General features: G+C 44.7%; 2 protein-coding genes across 3 annotated transcripts in view; both read right to left on the minus strand.

Annotated features, from left to right (window-relative positions):
- The window catches only part of LOC140353811 (transcription factor JunD-like), an 81,814-nt gene that overhangs the window by 23,765 nt on the left and 36,824 nt on the right, over nucleotides 1-21,225 (minus strand). The window lies entirely within an intron of this gene.
- On the minus strand, nucleotides 182-20,753 carry LOC140353351 (regulator of nonsense transcripts 1). 2 transcript variants are annotated; one of them, XM_072437865.1, is made up of 24 exons: nucleotides 20,367-20,753; nucleotides 19,414-19,556; nucleotides 17,351-17,440; nucleotides 15,464-15,631; nucleotides 14,420-14,600; nucleotides 12,656-12,817; nucleotides 12,046-12,133; nucleotides 10,668-10,766; nucleotides 9,604-9,712; nucleotides 9,209-9,368; nucleotides 8,574-8,692; nucleotides 8,338-8,502; nucleotides 8,141-8,255; nucleotides 7,253-7,396; nucleotides 6,966-7,179; nucleotides 6,760-6,877; nucleotides 6,265-6,421; nucleotides 5,558-5,700; nucleotides 4,661-4,835; nucleotides 4,508-4,589; nucleotides 3,768-3,929; nucleotides 2,960-3,165; nucleotides 2,746-2,863; nucleotides 182-2,676 (listed from the first exon to the last, which is right to left on the minus strand). In XM_072437865.1, the coding sequence occupies exons 1-23, from the start codon at nucleotides 20,535-20,537 to the stop codon at nucleotides 2,747-2,749; spliced, it is 3,288 nt and encodes a 1,095-aa protein (XP_072293966.1). In that variant the 5' UTR covers nucleotides 20,538-20,753; the 3' UTR covers nucleotides 182-2,676; nucleotide 2,746. The 2 variants fall into 2 exon arrangements, with proteins under 2 accessions (XP_072293966.1, XP_072293967.1); XM_072437866.1 differs by having other exon boundaries at nucleotides 12,049-12,133; nucleotides 20,367-20,752.

A 21,225-nucleotide genomic window follows, 5' to 3' on the forward strand; every position in this document is an offset into this window, starting at 1 on the left:
CATTTATAAAGCGTGTGAACAAAAAGACCTCAATGAGATCCAGATCGTTCTGTGTTTCCACGTCTAACAAGAAGTTTAAAACCTTCAGTGTGAAACAAGCCAAAGTCAATCTCCTTGGAAACGACCGTTTGGCGTTAAACCTTCTCGACTTCGTACAACAATGACTCATAAACACGGTAAACATGTTTGCAGAAGCTTTTATTGAATCAATCAACAAGGGTCATTATAATCAAAGTCGGAACTACCACTGCAAACGAGGAACGCCGGGAAACGCTAAACAATAGACTTATGTATACGCCACCCATCGAACACGGGATGCATTTCTACTCAAACGACGATTACGTCCACGGCACGTCCTACACGCAAAAAGCAACTCCACGTTTTTAAAGCTATGAGTAAAAGTTTTAATCAGCGAAACCACGACGTCGTCTTGATTGTCTGAAAATATGGTACATTCTCATCGGGGGGAAAAAAACGGCTTTACAATCGCACGAAAAGAAGCTCGGTTCACGAAAAGAAGCTCGGTTCCTACTGCGGACGACCGACTCTACGACCGACTCTACGACCGACTCTACGACCGACTCTACGACCGACTCTACGACCGACTCTACGACCGACTCTACGACCGACTCTACGACCGACTCTACGACCGACTCTACGATGACGACGGGACGTTTACGGGAAACGGTTTGAGGCGTGTTCGGAAACGCCGGCTCGTCGTTTCGAGACTAGCGGGGGTTTCTTCGCACGTCCCGGATGCGTCTGGCCCGGGGCGAGTGACTTCGAAAGGTCGTGACACTCTCATGCGTTTTTTGCCCGTTCGGTCGTTTCCGCCGTTCCGACAGGTTTTAGCAGATGTTTTTCGCCTCAAAATATTGACATTGCGTTACGTTTACATTTTGAACTGAACTGCATCTCAGTGGTAAAAATCTAAAAAGCAAATGTTCACGGGCAGAAAATGCAGATTATTTAGCAAAAATCTATGAAACTGGCAATTTTTTGGGAGTAATTTATGGCCAGCGAATGGGATTTTCACTTAATTTGAACCAGGTTTTTTTTCACCAACAGCGCTAAAGTCCCACGACATGTTCTGAAGTCGGTGTAAAAACAGTCTTTTGTCGCGTTTGAATTCAAAAACACATTGGTCAGAAATGTAACCACTATTTTGCGGATTCAATTTGACAGTTCTTCTTTCGAGCGATTTGCTTCGACACGTTGCGAACGCCCGTGAATCGTTAAAACACTCGCCCGGCGCGTTTACGCCTCAGTCCGAGTCATAAAACCTCGTCGCGGCTGCGTCCGGTGCATGTTTCACATCTAGAAACCGTTAGCGGTCAACGAGTCAGCGATTACGTATACGAGATGTCGACGAGTCAAAGCAGAATTCTGACTTTTTAAAACATTTTCTACCAAATACAGTTTGAAAAATTGTGACTTTAAAACAAACAAAAACAAATAAACTCTGTTCTTTCTTACATTCTTTTAGATTTCTTTTTGTCCAGAGAATTATTCTTTATAGTTGGTAATTAACGGTCGTGGCCCTGATTATTTCGATCAGTTGTAAGTTCAATACAACACGAGTTCAAGGTTTAGACAAGAACAATCCGCGCCCAACGAGAACGGGACGAGGGCCGGACCGGGATGAGGCTCACGGTCGTCGCTTTACCCACGTTACCTCGCTCTAAACGCTAAACGTTCCAAGTGTCGAGCTCTTTGTGAAAAACATCTGCAAGAACCGAAAAGAAACCTTCAGGACAGAGACCTCGAAACCTCGGGCTCCTGAGGAGTGACTCGGTGACTTTTGAATGCGGTCGACATGCAAACGGCTTCTCTTGGGTTCGTCGACGCCAAATTGAGAAACATTTTTTAAAAATCGAAGCAAAGAGAAAAAAACAACCATCAACCCCAAAGTTTCATTTCATAAAATTAGGAGGAACAAAAAACAATCGCTTTTGCAGAAACATCAGGCGCAGGTGCTGGTAATACTTCGTAGCTTTGATTTAGCAAAGTTGTGCTCTGTCATAAGAAATGTTCCAACAAGCGAGAAAAGTGTCCCGTGAATCCTTCGGTATCGCGGGCGTCGCCTTGAAGAGATCCCCGTGCCCCAAACCCGCTTTTCTCCAGATGTTTCCGAGCGAGAACGCGGTTTGTGAAAGGCAAGTGGAAGGTCTGTCAAGTCCAAGGCAGTTTGTACAAAATCCGAGCACAGAATCCATGTTTTCGCTTCCTCCTCCGTCGCTGCTGCTGAGGCCTGGGCTCCGCTCCGCGCCGGCTTCAGGGGCCGGACTCTCGCCGCTCGCCTTTCCCTTTGCGGAGCGCGGCGGGCGTTCCTGAAGGCGCGGTGGTTTTTTGTCGGGGAGGCTGGGTGTGGTGCAGGTCCCCCCCCCCCTCAGCAGCGTGACCACCTCGACGGCGCCCTCTGTCTGCCTCGTGTGTCGCTGCGGGGCCTGTGTCTCCTGCTCGCGCCCTCGGGCTCGCTCCTTCTGTCCTGCAGTCTTCTCGCACGCAGCTCTTGGTTTGGTTTCGCTCTCCCGTCGCCTTCCGTTACGGCGGGTGGTGCTTTCGGATGTAGCAGAGGAAAACATGTATCCATTGTATGTTTTTATTATTTCTCAGATTTAAAAAGCTCAGATGAACTAAGCTCCGCTCAGGCCTAGCTCCACTCGTCAGCTTCACCTGTGAGACGAGAGCACAGTGGGTCATGTGACGGCCGCTCGTCGCCGTGACGATGCTTCTCGTACTCACTCTAGTACTGGGACAGGCCGGTCACTCCGTGTTGATATGCGCGCTCGCCCTGGTAAGTCGAGTCCTGCGACAGGGCCACGTCCATCTGGGACTTGAACTCATCCCCGAGGTAACTGTCCTGGATCACACGGAGCAAACACGCCATGATGTGAGTTTTAAAGGTTTTACTGGATCTGTGCGTTTTATATATGTGTGTGTGTGTTGCGTGCATTACCTGGGACAGCTCGGGCTGAGACAGGCCTGGTTGGCTCATAGACGGCTGGCTCATGTTCATGTAGCCCTGTGTGAGGGGCCCCTGGGAGAAGGGCTGGGAGGCCCCGTCCTGACTGGCCTGGCTGTGGGGGCCGTTACCCTGAGCCCCCCCTCGTGACCTCTGACCCCGGCCTCGACCGGGCTTTCCCTTCATGCCTCCTTTCATCCCTGACACAGAACAGACACAAGGTCAACATTACGGAATGTTCCAGAGTGGCATTACTCGTTTATTCAATGACAGGCGCTTTAGCTGAAATATGACTTAGTTCTGGGCACTGTTGGATTGAATCCATGAGGAAGCTTTTAATGTCATCTTAGGCCTTTAATCCTTTCAATGTCGACCAGAGAGTCATGGTCAAAGATAGTCTCAGCACTGACGTGTGCAGAGGCAGATAGCGCGCTGACGTCTAGGGACGGTCAAACATGGAAAGAATCAATCTAAAAGCAATGTGCCAGAGACGCCCGTCACCATGGCAACGTCAATTAAATATGGGAAAGAATGTCTGGAGCGTGGGCCAGTGTGGGCCAATAGATTTAGTTTTCCATCTGGATCTCTAAGCACGAACAAAATGTATGATCAGCAAAACTGTTAAATCGAATGAATAGAAATGAAGGTTTTGTGATTTCTGTCATGTCTTTATGATTTTAATGAATTTCTTCCCTGTTCTTTCCTTTTAACAATTTATACATAAATTGTGTGAAGCACTTTGAATTGCCTTGTGTACGAGTTGTGCCCAGTGGGGCCCCGTGTCGCCCGTATCGGTCCGTACCTGCCGGTCCGTTGGCGTGGCCCATGTAACTGGGCGGAGGCATCGGGGGCATCACCAGGTTCAGGGGGATGGGCAGGTTCATCGCAGCCATGTGTCCAGGACCTGCTCCAATCATCCCGATCTGATCGTGGGTTTGGAAGTACATGTTTGAAGGACGACCGGCTGAGAAGAAATAAAAACAGCAGCACAGGAGGCTTTAGGTTTGTCTACATCAAAGATGTAAAATAAAGGTAAATAAACAACCATATTTATCTAAAAGTTTGCTTACAGTCGACATCTTGAACATATAGAATAATTCCCCTAAAGGTCGTCGGGCGGGACAATTCATTTTGAGATGGACCTGTCAGTGATGTGATTTTATTTTGGAAAATAGCAATCAAAAATCCAGATTGACAAATGAGGGGAAAAAATATCACCCAAATACTGCTTAGTCCTAGAAACACGTCTAAAATAAGATAGACTTAAATGACTATGAATGAATGAATCTGATTATTTGCATGGAAGACACCGACGACATGGGTTTCATCATGGGTTTGAAGTGATAAACTAGGACCAGTAAACGAAAAGTGTGTGTGTGTGAGTTATATTTGTATCACGTTCATGTTTTATGAATGTGTGAGACGTGCCAAGGATTAAAGTTAGCCATGGCTACTGTCCTGCATATTTATAGCTAAAAGTAGTAGCATTTGTAGTTTCCCCTTTAATAAATAAATCCACACTGAGGCTGAAGGGTTTCTTACGTGCGCTGGAGCGGTCGTAGGCGGATCCAGGGATCATAGCTTCTCGAGCGTCGTACATGGCTGTGCTCATGAATCGTCCTCCCTGACACAAACACAGATTTAACACATTGACCGGTGCAAGAGGCGCGGACGTACAGACGGTGGTGCACTGACGGGGTTAATGGTGTTGACCAGCTTTCGAGGCTTGCTGAACTGCATCAGACTCTCCCTCAGGTTGTTCAGAGGACCTTCCACCAGAACCTTCTGCTCCTTGTAGTAGTTCAGGAGATTGTTCCAGAGCGGCTGTTTGGACAAGGCCTTTGGGTTCCCCACGATGATCACGCCGTACCTGCAAACAGGAAATGGTCAAGTGACAGCACAGAAAACATGTGGCTTTCAGAGTACAAGGTCACCGAGTCAGGGTGACACTTGGTCTCTCCTCGTCTTCTCACTTAAAGGTGGTATGGACGATTTTTTTCAGCAAATTTTTTATCATATTTCCTCGTGGCGTGGATAAATCATTTGTCCTGCCATGTATCAATCATAAAACGCACCTACCGCTCACCTGCAGCCGCGTCAGGCTCGTCCCCACGTTTCCGCATGCCTAATCTGGATGGATCTATCATAATATAGTTCCCTCAGTGTACGGGGCAAAATGAAGACGGAGAAAGACAGTTCGAGCTGACGCAGAAGTGGACAGAAATCTACGGGAGACGAGCGATGAGATGCGCTCCGTTGCGCTAATAAACAAACGCACGTGTGTGTTGTATAAGTCCGCACGGGGGAGTGCGCATGCGCACTTCCGCCTGCGTTCTCAAATCGCCGAAAAATCGTCCATACTGCCTTTTAAGTAGCTGAATTGTGTGAAGACTTGTTAAAATGGTTTGCTCAATGTCATGATCGATAAACCATAGCTCGGGACACTTTTGGCCAAAGAGGGAGGAGCTTATGTTTGGATTCACACACGGCTGAAATAAAAGGTCAGCTAACTGCAGTGTATTCTCAGCACGGATAAAAGATACAAAGAACTTGTTGGACATAGGTTTTCTGCACGGATCCTGTGATTCTTACTTGGCTCTGGTGAGGGCGACGTTGAGGCGGCGCGGGTCATTGAGGAAGCCGATGCCTTGGTGCTCGTTCGCTCTCACACACGACAGGATGATGAAGTCCTTCTCTCGGCCCTGAAATGCGTCCACGCTCGCAATCTCCACTTGCTGCGAAAAGCACACAAAGGGTTCACATTTTATACTGGAGATAAAGTTTCTCAGGAGGGGTAACTACTGATCTTTGAACAGTTCAAGTTAAATAACTGCTAAAATAACATGACCAGGACTCAACAAAGTGTTAATAGATTCTTTCATTCAGTTGTGTCCTGCAGTTCAAAGACATAAAGGGCTTTTTCTTTCTTTGTTTCCTTTTTTTGAGGCTATGGCGATAATTTTTCCTCTCAAAACTGCTTTAGAAGCATCCCAGAGGATGCGGGAAGTTTCCCCTGTATAATTGTTCTCTAGATGAATCTTAATGTTGTTTGAAATGTCTTTCTTAAACACAGGGTTGTTAAGCCGGCTGACATTGAACCTCCATTGATTGTCTCTTCGTCTTTTCTCCAGGTCTACAGAAATGTAGATAGGAGCGTGGTCACTTAAGTCTATTGTGCCTGTATCTGTCTCAGTGATTTTAGATCCGTCTTCATTGACGATAAAGAAACGGTCTATTCTGGAATATATTGCATGTGGATTAAAAAAATGGGTATACTATTCTTTGTTTCTGGGTCTTACCTGGTAGAGCTTAGTGTGCAGGGAGCCGCTGAACTGCATGTACTGCACCAAGTAAGAGCGCTGGCCTTCGTACGGCGTGATGATGCCGATCTGGTCCGGTTTGGCTCCGGCTTTCAACAGACGTGTGGTGATCTTCTCCACGTTGGCAGCTTCAGTCCTGAACACAGCAACAACATTTATATTAGTGACAATGAGCAATGCACAACTGAAAGAACAGACACGATGGAAAGGGTTTGAAGATTGTTCTGTCACCATTTCTCAAAAAAATGACCATGACCAATGAACATTAAGATCAAAATACGACTGCCCTTAGTCTTTTAAAAGTAGACCAGTCACAATTAATAGATGATCGTTGCAGCCTTGTTGTGAAATAAAACTAGACATGGACATGTGCAGTTGAAAGTAAAGTAGTCCAACGTTTGAACGGTCGAAAGTCTTGAAAATAGCGGCTGAAATCGACGCTCAGCTTGGGTTGATGTGCAGACGCTCAATCACCTGTTGAGGTAGGACGTTCCCGAGCTGGCGATCTCCTCCTGACCCGCAGTCACGTAGAAGAACATGGGCTTGTCCGGCTGCGGCCACTGGAAGTCGAAGCCCTTCTTGATGCGATCAGCTGCGGGAAAAAAAAAATATACATTATAAACCGTGAACATCTTTTTCATTCGTCAAACCTCCACAAATACTTCACACGTTGGCCTCACCTGCCGTCACGCCGTTCTGCAGCGAGCCCTCGTAGAAGATGTTGGAGGGGAAAGCGCTGAGGGCCGGGTGCATGCGGTACTGAACCTGGAGCCGGATAGGCCGGATGCCCAGGACCACCAGGCGCTCGAATAGGGACTGGGACAGACCGGCTTTGGCCGCCTTCTTACACATGACCACCGGGCCCAGCTGGCAGTGATCGCCCACCAGGATCAGCTGAATAACACATAATAATTATGAATGAACAAGTTTAGCTGCAGTGGAAGTTCTCCCTCTGCACACACGGTACCTGCTTGGCCCCCAGCACCACGGGCACCATGCACTCCGGCTCCGTGGCTTGAGTGCTCTCGTCGATCAGGATGGAGCGGAACTGCATCTTAGCCAGACGAGGGTCTCCGGCTCCGACGCACGTGCAGCAGATCACGTCGGCGTTCTGAGACACAGAACATAAATTAATAAATAAAACTTTATCCTTCAGCTCATTACAAAACTACTTTGGATAGATAAAGGTCAGAGTACATTACAGACCCTGCACAACCAAGTACAGACCTAACAGTCTTATTACATGAATCTGTGCACGTCTGACTTCTGACTGTTAGAGTATGTCAAAGTATAGACACACTGTGAGGTTAAATAATACATTTTTCCTTATCTTTTTAATTTCTTGTAGCATTTGAGGACTCCCTTTCTTGACATGATCTACCTCCAGCAATTTTAAGTTTTTCTTGCGGATCTTTTTTCTTTTTTCTTCTCTTTTCTTTTTTTCGGAGGCTACGGCTATATATTTTTTCTCTCAAAACTGCTTTAGAAGCTTTGCAGAGGATGGAGCGTGGTCACTTAAGTCTATTGGGCCTATTGGTCCACAGATGCCTCAGTGATTTTAGATCCGTCTTTATTGAAGATAAAGTAACAGTCTATTCTGTCTATATTGCATGTGGATTAGAAAAATTGGTATACTGGCGAGCACTAGGGTTCATCTCCCTCCAGATGTCAATCAGTCCTATATTCTTCATTAATTTACTGAACTTTCTACCCCATACCAAGTTTGACACGTCCAGTGTAGGTTGGATGTAGGATTCCCTCAGAGTGGTTTACAATCAGGTGTGTACATTACTTTTAAATGTACAGTAAGTGCATGGAACACTACAGGAGGGCACCAGCAGAGGGCAGCACTCACCATGAGCAGCTCCCTCTCTGCAGTGCGTTTCAGAGCTCTGTATCGCTTCTCGTCAGCAGACGACAGCTCTCCGGTCTCATCCTTCAGCTGCTGCAGCTTCTGCAGCTCAGGCATGCTGCAAACACAAAAACAGAAGGAATATTAAGTATAAAGCTCATATTTATTCAAAAAGCGTCATGCGTCACATTGTAGATCACCTGTCCATGTTACTGATCTGGTTGTGCAGAGCCAGAAACGACACCGGTGACTCGATGGCCTCTCGACTCTTGGCGCAAAGACGAACCACCTTCAGCCCTGTTTTGTCGATTTTCTCTGTGAGCTGATCCACGGCGATGTTACTGGGAGCACACACCAGCACCGGCCTGGGCCAAAGAGGGAAGGCCATGAGCACACGGATAAACACTGAGGACACGAGGGTCTGTTTGAGACGTACCCGTTTCCCTGGCGAGACAGGTGGTACACGATGGTGGCAGAGGTGACCGTTTTACCGGTCCCTGGAGGTCCCTGGATCAGACTCAAAGGCCTCTGCAGCACTGTCTTCACAGCATAAACCTGCAGCACACGACAGGAAAGAGTCAGGTTTCACTCAGGTTCATCTCGTCAGAGAACGTTCATCTCCAGCTTCAAGCAACACGAGAACCTAAAGTGACTCAGTTTGCATTGGTTTGGTTTTGTCAACTCTGAGGACGATCACCTGGATTCTAACAAAAGGCTCAGGAGTCACTTTGGAGCTTAAAACATCTTCCTCTGACCGCTTTAAAGAAACAGAAGTTCTCATAATTTCTGAAGTCTAATGGTCTTTGTTTAAGGCGCACTAGGTGACTTTTCAAGAGAAGAGATCCGTGTTATTGCTTTGTCTGGAATTTTGCAAACAACTTTTCAAGGTTGAAGTTTCAAGCTTAGTGGAGAAGCAGCTTTCAGGCGCTCCAACTAAAAACAAGTTCACCTTTAATCAGTCAAGAACTTGCCTTTGTTTTTGGATTTTCACTCAGAAAACTCCTGATCATTCTTATAACTACATCTACACACAAAGCACATTGAGGGCCCTTTAATCCCCGGAGCATTCACCTGCGAGTGGTTGAGGTCGGGCAGGCCCTGAGCGGTGAAGCGTTTGGGGAGCTGGCACTTGATGGTGACGTCTTCCACCTCGTGTCCCAGCAGTTTGTGGTAGATGTATCCGGACACGGAGGTCTCATCCACCGCAAACGTCTTCAGGGCGCTCTGCATCCTGCAAAAGACGATGACCTCGATATTCAAGGCGCCTGAACTGCTTTTACGACATATTTTACTTTATTATTACACAAAAGGTATACTATTTGGATTCTTTCTACGTTCACAATTACCAGCACCCGTCATGGTTCGTTTTCTGGTTTTCCTTTCGCGTTGAGAAACTAGTCTAACGTAAGACAAAGACCTAAACCAAATCGAACTAAAACGTATGGGAGATTTTATTAAAACTGTACCTGTCAAACGATGTGGACTTCCAGACAAAGTCCACCTGGAAGTTGTGTGTGATTTCCACCGGAGCATTGGCCCCGCTGCGCAGCTCGATGGCGATTTCGTCTCCGTAGTCTTTATACAAGAGTCAAAGAAACACGACGACGCACCAAATGTTGACGACCCCGTCCGTAACGCAACATTACATCACCACAAAACATGATCCCCAACAAACATTGATGTAGAGGATGTGATAAAATGTGAATATATGATTATATTTCTGTGATATATTTTATCTGCATAATAGTGATATATTATCTGCATCATTAGTCTAAGAGAAAAACGGCATATTCTAAGTTGAATTGTGTTCTCTATGTGTTAAGGAATAGCATTGGTGTATGTCTCATTCCCTGACAGGGGAATATAGTGACGTTTTGAAAAGTCTTTCATGCCCTGCTTTCCATCAGAAATTGCACGTATTTCAGAGTTACGGTTGTGACTGAAGGCGATTTCACGGATCATCAAAAATTTTGAATCGTAAAATCGTGACGCATTTCTCACATAACTTCGTGAAATCAAACTTGAATGAACAATAAAGTGAAGTTAAAGTGACATCAAAGTGTAAGTGTAGTTAGCAGCTAATGCTAGGTTACATATTATTGCGTGGCTATGCTAATAAACGTTAGCCTACTCGCAGACAGTTTTAAGGAGTTTTACTGTCCCGAGTGTTATATTTGAGGATCAGACACAAAGTCAGCGCTCTTGAAAGCTTTGAGGGCGTGTCCGGTGCAGAGGGCGTGTCCGGTGGAGATGGAAATGTCCACAGAAGTTTGTCTTTTAAGTGTCACCAACATCTGACGTCTGCAACATCGATATATTCAACTGAAATTACTTAATTTTGCTTCTAAAACGATAAATAAGATAAGCTTGTTTTCTTTTTAATTGTCAGTTATTGTTACCTGAATATACACGATCATCAATTAACCAGAACATTTTGACATTCCTAAACCCGTAATATGCTTTTCACTCATCACTTCCTCAAACATTACTGCACATCCTTCCCCACAGACTTCAGAGTATGTAAGGATACTGTCGGGGACTTTGATGACGTGTCCGATGCCTTTCCAGGGAGGACCCAGGTCTCCCTTGTACCTCAGACTGATCTCGTCGCCCTGCATCAGCCTCATGTCTGAAACAACAGGGCGGGGCAGTTAGAGCGGAGTCGTCCCGGGCGGTGACAAGCGGGACGAGCGGTTAGAGAAGTGTTAGTGGGAAGACATGCACAGACACACAACACAAACATTTACACACACAGACACACACAAACATACTGCAGTGCTTTCCAAACATCGGGACCACAAATACACGAAGGTGCAAAAACTGTGGCACCAATCGCGATCGAAACCACAACGCAATTTAAGTTGGCGCAAAAATCAGAAAAGGTTGAAACTCTGGTGGCGATTGGAATCTTCATGTTCAACCTGCATTAAGGTCTGGAGGACGAGGACACGGACACGCACACGCACACAGCAGTGCTTTCCAAACGCCCTGACAGCAAATACACAAATGCGCAAAAACTAGAGTTGCACCATTGTATTGTAATCGAACCAAACCACAATGAGTCGCCGCAAGAATCACAAAGGATGAAACTTTTAAATAGAATGCCTCGTTTCTATTTATTGAAATATCTCTGTTCAACTAAGCCAGATATTCAGTATTACAAAGAACCTTTTAGAAAACTGTAGTCAGAATGTTTAAAAATTCTGAATGGAGGCAAAAGTTAAATAAACCAGGCTGCCCCAAATAAATTGTATGGTCGGTAGGTAGGTAAATTCTTTTTTCATTTTTGGGTTTAAAATATTTCTAGCGAGTTTCAGTGCAACAAAATTATTCAACACAACGTTGTTTCGAAAAATGGTCGGTGAGTTGGCGAGATATAAGAAAAAATATCTATATTTGGCATCACTTTAACAAAATGCAGATTTTTTCGGCGATCGGGTTACGGCAAACAGACATTTTTTTGCTATGCCCAATGGCACATTTTTAAAGCTCGACTGTGATCAGATCTAAACATTAATGGTTTTTAAGTCTTTATATAAAAAATGCAACTATTTTGAAGTTACAAAGTAGAGATTTAAGATAGAATAATAAAATTCATAAAAACATGGCTGATATTTGTTATAGTCGATCATTTCAGACGACGCTTTCTCCCACACGTTTTGACCTTTTCCGGCATTTACTCATTCGCAGTTAATCGATTTGACTTTGCGACTCGCTCTACGAACGTGTAAGTGTTTGGAAAGCGGCTCCTCGAGCGGCTCGCCAGAACAAGCAGACGGGACATGCCACACGGGGGGGAGGTGGATCGTCCCCGTGGGAGCCATCGCCCTGGGACGGGGAGATACGGTGCTAAAGCGCTAAAGCGGGGAGAGTCCGGGACATGCGAGGGAAGAACCGCCTGTATCTACCACCTGAGTCCGTCTTGGGGAGGGTAAAGTACGCTATGCGCTTTTTGTTCAGGCCCAGGTCCCAGCGGATGGTGATGTTGTCCTGGGTCTGCCAAAAGAGGAGGAAACAGAAAACAGAGAGACACAAGTTAAAAGTGAAGAACTTGAGTTTAACTGGAGCTTTAAATAGAGCTCTTGTCTGGCTTTATTGGAGTTTGAGCGATTGTGGATTATTTCATCTCAAGAGACACTTTTTGATGATATTAGAAGGTGGAAAGTGAATCAGATGAGATTTAGGGCTCAATCTGCTCAGTCAAACTCTTTAAAAGCCTCTCGAACCAGCTGAGGGTCGACAATGTTTAATCCCATTAGTTTAATTTGAATCGATTAAAACATTTTCTACAGCCCAGATTTGAACTAACTTATTACTATTGATTCAGAACATTCATTCATTTATTATTGGAATTTACAAGTGTGATGTGATGATTTACAATAAGGAAGTACAATTCTAAACCTAAAGAAATACCAAAGTTTAGTGAGTTTAAGTATAATTCATGTGAACTGTTTGAATAAAGAGTAGTGCGGTCAGTCATAAGGACTTTAAGACTATAATGCTCTTGGTCAAACAAACCTGAGACTCTTTGAGCTTCTTGTCGTAGTCAGCCTCATGTTTGACCAGGGGCCCGAACACGTTCTGGTACTGATAGGCGTCTTCATATCTGAGCAGCACCTGCTGAGGCTCCTCGTCCACACCGGGCTTCTCCAGGTCCTCCAGCGACGCGCCCGGGTTGTCCTGCAAAAACAAACAGCTTTATCACTTATTTATGCAAAATTATGAGCTTGGAAGCTTAGAAAACAGAAACAGAATAATGTAATAACCCTAATAAGATCAAATACAATCATCGTTTGAATCCTTCTACAAAAAACTTCTCACCAAAATATCAGGAAACAAAGAAGAAAACCTGCAATCTTTTTGGACACTCTCAACTTGCCATGACCAAAGAGCCAAACTAAAAATTAGGTGCTGAAATAACTATTGAAATCCAGGTTCACCTCAGATTGGTACAAAGCTCTAAAAGACACACTTATTCAAGAGTTCTCACTGGGCTTAGGTTGAAGGATGGTGGTGGGACAAACCGTGCGGGCGCTCGCGAAAAGTACATATAACCCATCCATCCATTTTCTACCACTTGTTCCCTTTCGGGGTCGCGGGTGACTGGAGCCTATCCCAGTGACTTCGGGCCTTAGGCGGGGTACATCCTGGACAGTGGCCAACTCGTCGCAGGGTCAAAGTACATATAAAAATTTTTGTTAAAAAAATAAAAGTACTACGGCTCGCACGGTGGCCGTGGTACTTTAAGATCACTGTGCGAGCGCCGTGGTGCTTTATGCTCGTTGAAAATGTGTATTTTATCATTTGCTCTCTGGTTGTGATCAGTTTGTTTTGTGTTTTATGGTTAATATTTTGAAAAATTTAAAGACAAAAAAAGGAAAATAAACAGCTGTGTTTCAACTTAATCGAATGAGCATTAAAAATAACTGCAGAGAAACGTTGGGTTTCCATTTCCTGTTTGATGTTTGACACCGGCTGAAGTGACTGAACTAATGGAGGTCAGATCCTCAGAACATTCTCAGTTTAATGTTGAAACAAATGAGCACATTAAGATCAAAGTTACTCGAGTTACTGTTCATCCTAATCATTTGCCTATAATGGGGATGTTCCAAAGGTCTTTTGTGAACTTTAAGGACTAATATGATGCATTATTTATGTTTCAGCACAATTTTTTTTTTTTTTTACAAAAACAATATTAAAGGCGTAATGGACGATTTTTTTTTGGGCCCAAATCTGAGTCTCATTTCCTCGTGGCGTGGACTGCCAATTAGTCCTGTCACGCATCAATCACAGAACGCACCTACCGCTCACCTGCAGCCTCGTCCGGCTCGTCCCCATGAGAGCAGCACGTTTCAGCGTGTCTAAGCGCATGGATCTATCATAATATAGTTCTCTCAGTGTACGGGACAAAATTAAGACGGAGAAAGACTTTTCGAGCTGTCTCATAAGAGACGGAAATCTACGGGAGATGCGATGCGTCGCGCTAATAAACAAACGCACGTTTGTGTTGTATCAGTCCGCACGGGGGAGTGCGCATGCGCATGAGTTCTCAAATCTTTTTAATTAGCCACAAACGTCCTGGTCTTAGCACACAGTTGTACTTATCCAGATTCAACAGAAATGCTCAGAACGAGTCTGGAGATGATTTCTAGAGTTAAAAACAGCAGAAGTGTGTTGTGTGTGTGTGTGTGTGAGTGTGAGAGTGTGAGAGAGTGTGAGCGTCTGTGTGTCTGTGAGAGAGTGCGAGTGCGCGTGTGAGTGTTTGTGTGTGAATGTGTGTACCTTCCACAGCTCCTCCAGCTTGTTGATCTGCTGTGCTGTGATCTGCCTGGCCCTGAGCTGCTCCTGCTCAGACGGGATCTTCACGAGCCACGACAGGAAGCAGCGATCCTGGATGAGCGGCTGCCACTGAGAGCTGTCCCAGTTTATGTCCTTCAGGCTGCTCTGGCTCGCACACGGCTGTCTGTGGGCCACAACACAGCGTACAGAGGGTTTATGTGGCTTTGAACCAGAGAGAATGTCAACATTACACATTCAACTAGAATTATGATCGTTTATGTCATAATGTTATCGTGAAACGCCATTAATAATAACAGCCCTCGGGATGGAAAATGAAAACAACCAATACCGCTTTAGCCCAAACAAGGTTACAAACAGTACGAGACAAACAGCTGGGTCACCGTTTCATCCTTCATCACTCCAAAGAGGCCCAATACTTTACTTTGGCCAAATAAAATAAAGTGTGTTTCTGGTAACATTGAAAAAAAATCCAGGTGGTAGGCTGGACCTTTTTTTTTTTAATCCATTTTAAAATCCAGGCACAGGTTTTGCAGACAGTTTTCTTTTCTCAGAAGTGAGCGCTGTGTGACAGCGTGAGAGTTGTTTTAGTCCGGGGCACACTGTGCAGTCACAACGACATCATCTGATACCTCAACATGATGATGAAAAATGTCTTACAGACTTCTACGTTCACTATTTTTCTTATTGTCACTGGATGATGTGAGCACTTTGACAGTCACGCCAAATATCTTCACCGCTGCTGCCCCGGGCGTGAATATCGCCCCCGCCACGTTAGCCAGTCTGCACGCTGCAGCTTTTGGATTCTCTCTCACAATTTGACATTCTCGAAACGCACGGCCGGTAAATATGCGATAAAATGTTTACGGTCTGGTTTCATTTCTTTTGAAATTCAGGTCGGCCGGGTTACCGCAAACACACAACTTTTTTTTTTTTGGCCTTTCCGTTTACTATGATTCAAGCTGTGTAATATGCATGTTTCAGACCGAGGAGACTCTCCGGGTCTGACCCTGTGTGGACTGGACTGACCTGCAGAGCAGCACCACCACAGAGTCGGCCTTGGCGGGGATGAAGCCGAGCAGGAAGACGTTTCTACAGCCGCAGTTGTAACACTCCAGCACGGTCTCGCCCAGCGGCCCGTCTTTGTGCAGCGTCACCTCTTTACACTTGGCACGCACCAGGTGATTCACGATGTGGCTGTGGACACAAGACAAAGTGGGTTCAAGCACAACGTAGACGACATCTAGGTGGGATGTAAGGGTTAGGGCTGGACATACGCTTTCCAAACTGTGAAGAGCACATTTTCACACGTCATCTGCAGCTCTCCCTCATTTCAAGGTGCAATATATCGTTTCAGGACAATTTAACTAGTCGCAGTAAACACTTTTATAAATGTATGATATTGTTAAATGAAAAGCAGAACGTTCAAACTCTTTTAGAGTCCATTATCATTAGTAGTTACTTGTTACACTACAGCTCCAAACTTAAACGATGAGTCGATGCAGTCGCCATGGCTCCCGGCCTGAAGCAGCGAGGCAAACACACTTTCACAGGAAATACAAATTCTCTTTTTTGTCCTGGTTCGCCGTTAATAAAGTTGTTTGGATCCGGACAGCGGTCTGATTGTGACTCAAATGCTGTATTTACAAAATTGAAAGGAAATTGACCATTTTCAAAAAGAAAAGAAGTTGGGCGTCAGAGCTTAAACTGATTAGATAATAACACGTCATTCAAACCGTTAAAACAATACTTTTTATATGTGGCGTCAGTACCATATGTCAGGATGATGAGAAGTTAGGACTGTTTTTTACCACCCTTCCCTTTCCTCCTTTCTTTCTCACTCTTTTTTTCCTTCCCTTTCTCCCTCTTTTCTTTCCTTCTTTCTCCCTCTTTTTCTCCCTCATTTTTTTTCTTTTTTCTGAATAGAGTAAAACACATACTTTGAAGACGCAGAACTACAGTAGGTGATGATAACATAACACTTTATTTATACCAACCACCATTAAAACACCAAAGAAGAGGTTAAGACCGTTACACTGGAGACACATTCACACACACACCCGCGGGTTTCGTCTCTCTGTGCATTTACAGACACACCCGCGGGTTTCGTCTCTCTGTGCATTTACTGACACACCCGCGGGTTTCGTCTCTCTGTGCATTTACTGACACACCCGCGGGTTTCGTCTCTCTGTGCATTTACAGACACACCCGCGGGTTTCGTCTCTCTGTGCATTTACTGACACACCCGCGGGTTTCGTCTCTCTGTGCATTTACTGACACACCCGCGGGTTTCGTCTCTCTGTGCATTTACAGACACACCCGCGGGTTTCGTCTCTCTGTGCATTTACTGACACACCCGCGGGTTTCGTCTCTCTGTGCATTTACTGGCACACCCGCAGGTTTCGTCTCTGTGCATTTACAGACACACCCGCGGGTTTCGTCTCTGTGCATTCACAGACACACCCGCGGGTTTCGTCTCTCTGTGCATTTACAGACACACCCGCGGGTTTCGTCTCTGTGCATTTACAGACACACCCGCGGGTTTCGTCTCTGTGCATTTACAGACACAACCGCGGATTTCGTCTCTCTGTGCATTTATAGACACACCCGCGGGTTTTGTCTCTCGGTGCATTTATACACACCCGCGGATTTCGTCTCTCTGTGCATTTATAGACACACCCGCGGGTTTCGTCTATGTGCATTTACAGACACAGCCGCGGGTTTTGTCTCTCTGTGCATTTATAGACACACCCGCGGGTTTTGTCTCTCTGTGCATTTACAGACACACCCGCGGGTTTTGTCTCTCTGTGCATTTACAGACACACCCGCGGGTTTCGTCTCTCTGTGCATTTACAGACACACCCGCGGGTTTCGTCTCTGTGCATACACGTTTGTTCAGGATGTGTTCACACTGACCTGCCCGACGTGTTTCCTCGGCCGTTGCAGAACCACTTCTTGCTGGTGTTGCAGTAAACCACGCAGGCCGGGTCGTGAATGCCACAGTAGCTAAAAAGGCAAAACAAACAGGAAGACTTCAGACGAGTGATTAAACAGTTCTGGCGCCTTCTCCGAGGGGCGCCCGACTCCACCAAACTATGCATTCGTCTGCCAATAAAAACACCTGTCAACGAGCACGTGACCAACAGATCAAGTTGATGCCGCGCCAGGAAATCAGTAACGTTTTTATGAGGCGAGCGGACGACACGCCTTCCACCAGACTCGCAATAAACCACAAGCATAAAGATATAGCAGTATTGAACGACACAATCATCAAAGTACAGTACTTTTTCATGGTTTTGGCAACGTATACCTGATATTTGTTATTTTCAGAGGGCGCTCTAGGCTCTAAGCAACGCAGAAGAAGAATCTGCACTTCCTCTACCTCTGGAGTTTGTGGAGTTGTTGAGAAGTGACACAGAGGAAGAGGAATTCAATGGATTTAGTGATTTGGGGTAATACTGATGCTTTGGCAAACTTGTTAGCATGTTCTTTATGCTATAGTTATCTGAATAACTTAATATGTTACGTTAACATACCAGACACTTACCACAGTCCGTTGTCTGTGCGTCATGTAGCTGAAGGTGTTAGCGTTAGCATACGTACACCTATTCACCATGTTCTCTCATCTGTTATTATTTTAAATTGCATTTCAAGAGGAAATGTCAGTTCTTGGTCTTGGATTCTATCAAATACATTTCCCCCCAAGAAAATTTGACTTATACTCCAGTGTAGAGCTGGGTTGAAATAATCGATTTTTAATCGATTTGCATATTAATGACCGATTATCGATTCGCAGGTCCAAAGATCGTTTTTTTTTTTATTTAAAAATTCTTTTCTACATTTCCCTCAGTGAACTTCAATCTACCTTCAAGAAAGATAATTCAGGACTCCTGGATTATCTTTCTTGAAGGTAGATTGACCGTTAACCTTTTCATCAGTCTTACAGCCATCAGTAACTACCAATACTTGTAAGATTTGCTGTTTAATATTGATATAATACTAGTTTTAATATGTTGCTTCTCTACACAGTCATGAAGTGAAGGAAACGGTTCAAATACATTTTTCATTTTTAATAACATTAACCCCCGGATTGAATCGAATCGGAAATTAGATCGAAATCGGAGCGAATCGGATGGGATCTGAGAAATCGGAAACCCAGCTCTACTCCAGCGCAACTTATAGATTTTTTCCTTCTCAATTGTGAATTTTTTGGCTGGTGCGATTTATAGTCCGGAAAATACGGTATCTATAAACGTTAAAGAAAAAGGACAGATTTTATTAATTATTTTCTTAACGTCCAAAATTACCCTTGAGTTATTGTTGAGTTTGCATCTAAAAAAGTATCAAAATGATGCGTAAACCGCAAAATCGCCAGTTTTCTTTTTGATCGCGGCCCGTCTGATAAAACAACTGCGTGTTATTTAATCATCATCATCAATTATCTTAACCCTAACCCAATCATAATCAGATTTTGGAAATACGCTTTCGTTATGATGAAGTTTGAGCTGTAAATGATGTAATATGCGTGTAGCTTTTAGCGGGTCAGAGTTTTGGGGGCAAATTTGCAGTTTAACCACCAGAACGCACATGTTTTTGACCCGGTTTAGGGAGCATGTTGCTGTAATAGCGGACGGAGCCAACAAAAACGGCACAAAGTTCAACGTCAAAGGTACAAGCAGCTTTTTTTGTCCTAACTTTGGTCCGTGGAGCTGTTGCATTGCTCAAATTGACTGTACACAGCAAAAAAGTGAAAGTAGTAGTCTGTGTTGTCTCTGCAGAGCTTAGCTAGCTTGTTTGCTAACGGCAGGGGGAGATAATGGACACTTCAACTCAACACAATGAATTTCCTCATCACTTGGACTCCAGAAACATGTTATTTAAAGGAGAGAAATGTGATTTTTGGAAAGACTACGCAGATGTTTGGCACAGTTTTGTTCTACTTCACGGTGATAGTTCCTCATAAAAGCCTTGTCAGTGACCTGCAGGCGTGCACAGGCAGGTCTTTGGTGTAGAACGCATCCTCTTCGTCCTCCTCAAAGTTGAGCTCTTGCAGCAGCTGAGTGGTTTTGGCCACAGGGTCGTCCAAGCCGCCATTGTGAAGGCCGTCGTCCGGACCGTTCAACTGCATCGGAGAAACATATTTCATATTTACTGATTTATTTATGAACAAAAGCAGCATAAAGGAGAAGACATTTATTATTTCTTTGGTTAATATTTTGAATAAACGTTTGTTATCCAATGGGTTTCAGAATTATGGACAATTGTCACAGCAATTAACAAATGAACACAAAAACCTATTGAATTAAAAGGGTTTTGGATTTATGCATATCATGATTTCTATAAATAAATAAACAAGTTCACTAAATACTACATTTTCCACTATTTATAATGAAAGTACTTGAGCTGCTGAACGTTATATAAGAGTTCACACACAGTCACTTCCTGATGGACAAACTCTCTTAAACTCTTGGATCAGGAGGATTTCTAACAAAAACTCAACGTTGAAGACCCAAAACACAACACATTATATTCATGCTCCTGATTATAATGTGTCGGGGTGATTATATAACACTGATGCTTCTATGATCATCTCTAAACTACAGAAGTACCACACTGGGCTGCACACACTTGTGTTGCTAACATATGGCAGGCGCCAAAAGAGTCACATCTGAGCTGAAAATCAGGCTAACAACGCAGCTGAGCAGCGCACACCATTTTAAACACGCCAAGTTCATTTACATACTCAATCTACTTCTTGACTAAAATATAACTAATGAAAGAGGCAGTTAATCTGTGTTATGGCTTTCACTAGCGTGGGGCTAACAGTTAGCTTACGTTACGTGCAGTAATAGCGGGTTTAGCAGGAAGCGCTAGGTTAGCCTCATGCTAACATGCTAGTCACGGGGTTTCCAGAGAAACGAAAGCCACAGACCTGTGCGTCCAGCTGACTCTGCGTGTGGCCCTGAGTCTGGGTCTGGCTTGGCAAAGTGAAGTCGGTGAAGTCAAACTCGGAGCCCTGCGTGTCCGCTCCGAGCAGCTCCGCTTCTTCCGTGTCCAGGAAGGTGAGAGTCTGCGAGCTCGGCCCGTACGCCTCCACACTCATGTCGGCGACACTTTCGCTTCTCTCCGCGCACTTTTCAGCTTCTTTTAGTCAGATTAATCCGCCTTTATGTCCTTGGCTGTCGGCTTGTCAGTTAGAGGTGGGCAACGTGTCTTATTTTGATCCCAAAAAGAAGATGCAAATCCGAACAGAACCAGAGCCGCAGCACGTCCAGCGCTGACGCTCGTCCTCCGCTCCTGCGCCGTGCAGCGTAGTGACGTCAGTCGTGCGTCGTGGACCGGAAATCGTTGCTGCGGAAAGAGGGCGGCCCGTCATCAAAATAAAACCACTAATTTCAAAACAAGAAAACAGGCCTACTTTTATTGATAATGATATTGATATATGTTTCCTGTTGTGCTGCAGTCCCATGTGTCTGGACTGAGCTGCAGGATAAATCTCATATTTCCATCTTCACCAGTCTCCATAGAGACATACTAGCCCAGAGTATAACCAAAGAACACTCTGTATAAATTGAATAATATGTTTTGCCTAATTCTTTATCCTCAAACGTAAGAACCAGCGGCGTCCCCCTATATTTTTAAAAACTCTAATTATACTTGGGTATATTATACAATCCTGAATGGAATCTGTTCCCCTCTTTCTATATAAATGTACCATATCATATATTGTATATTATTGTTTACATTCATCCAAGTATTTGCAAACCAAACCAAACCAAAAAGCATTATCA

This window comes from Eucyclogobius newberryi, unplaced genomic scaffold (assembly GCF_026437365.1).
Source record: "Eucyclogobius newberryi isolate DKJ021-1_F unplaced genomic scaffold, fEucNew1.0.hap1 SCAF_9, whole genome shotgun sequence".
NCBI classification, from domain to species: domain Eukaryota; kingdom Metazoa; phylum Chordata; class Actinopteri; order Gobiiformes; family Gobiidae; genus Eucyclogobius; species Eucyclogobius newberryi.

Coding starts and splice junctions, on each gene's coding strand:
- LOC140353351 (XM_072437865.1), bottom strand. CDS start 20,537: ATGAGTGTGGAGGCGTACGGGCCGAGCTCGCAGACTCTCACCTTCCTG. Junction 10,767..12,045: donor CCCCAAGACGGACTCAGGTG/GTAGATACAGGC, acceptor CTGTTGTTTCAG/ACATGAGGCTGATGCAGGGC. Junction 8,256..8,337: donor CAGATCAGTAACATGGACAG/GTGATCTACAAT, acceptor TTGTGTTTGCAG/CATGCCTGAGCTGCAGAAGC.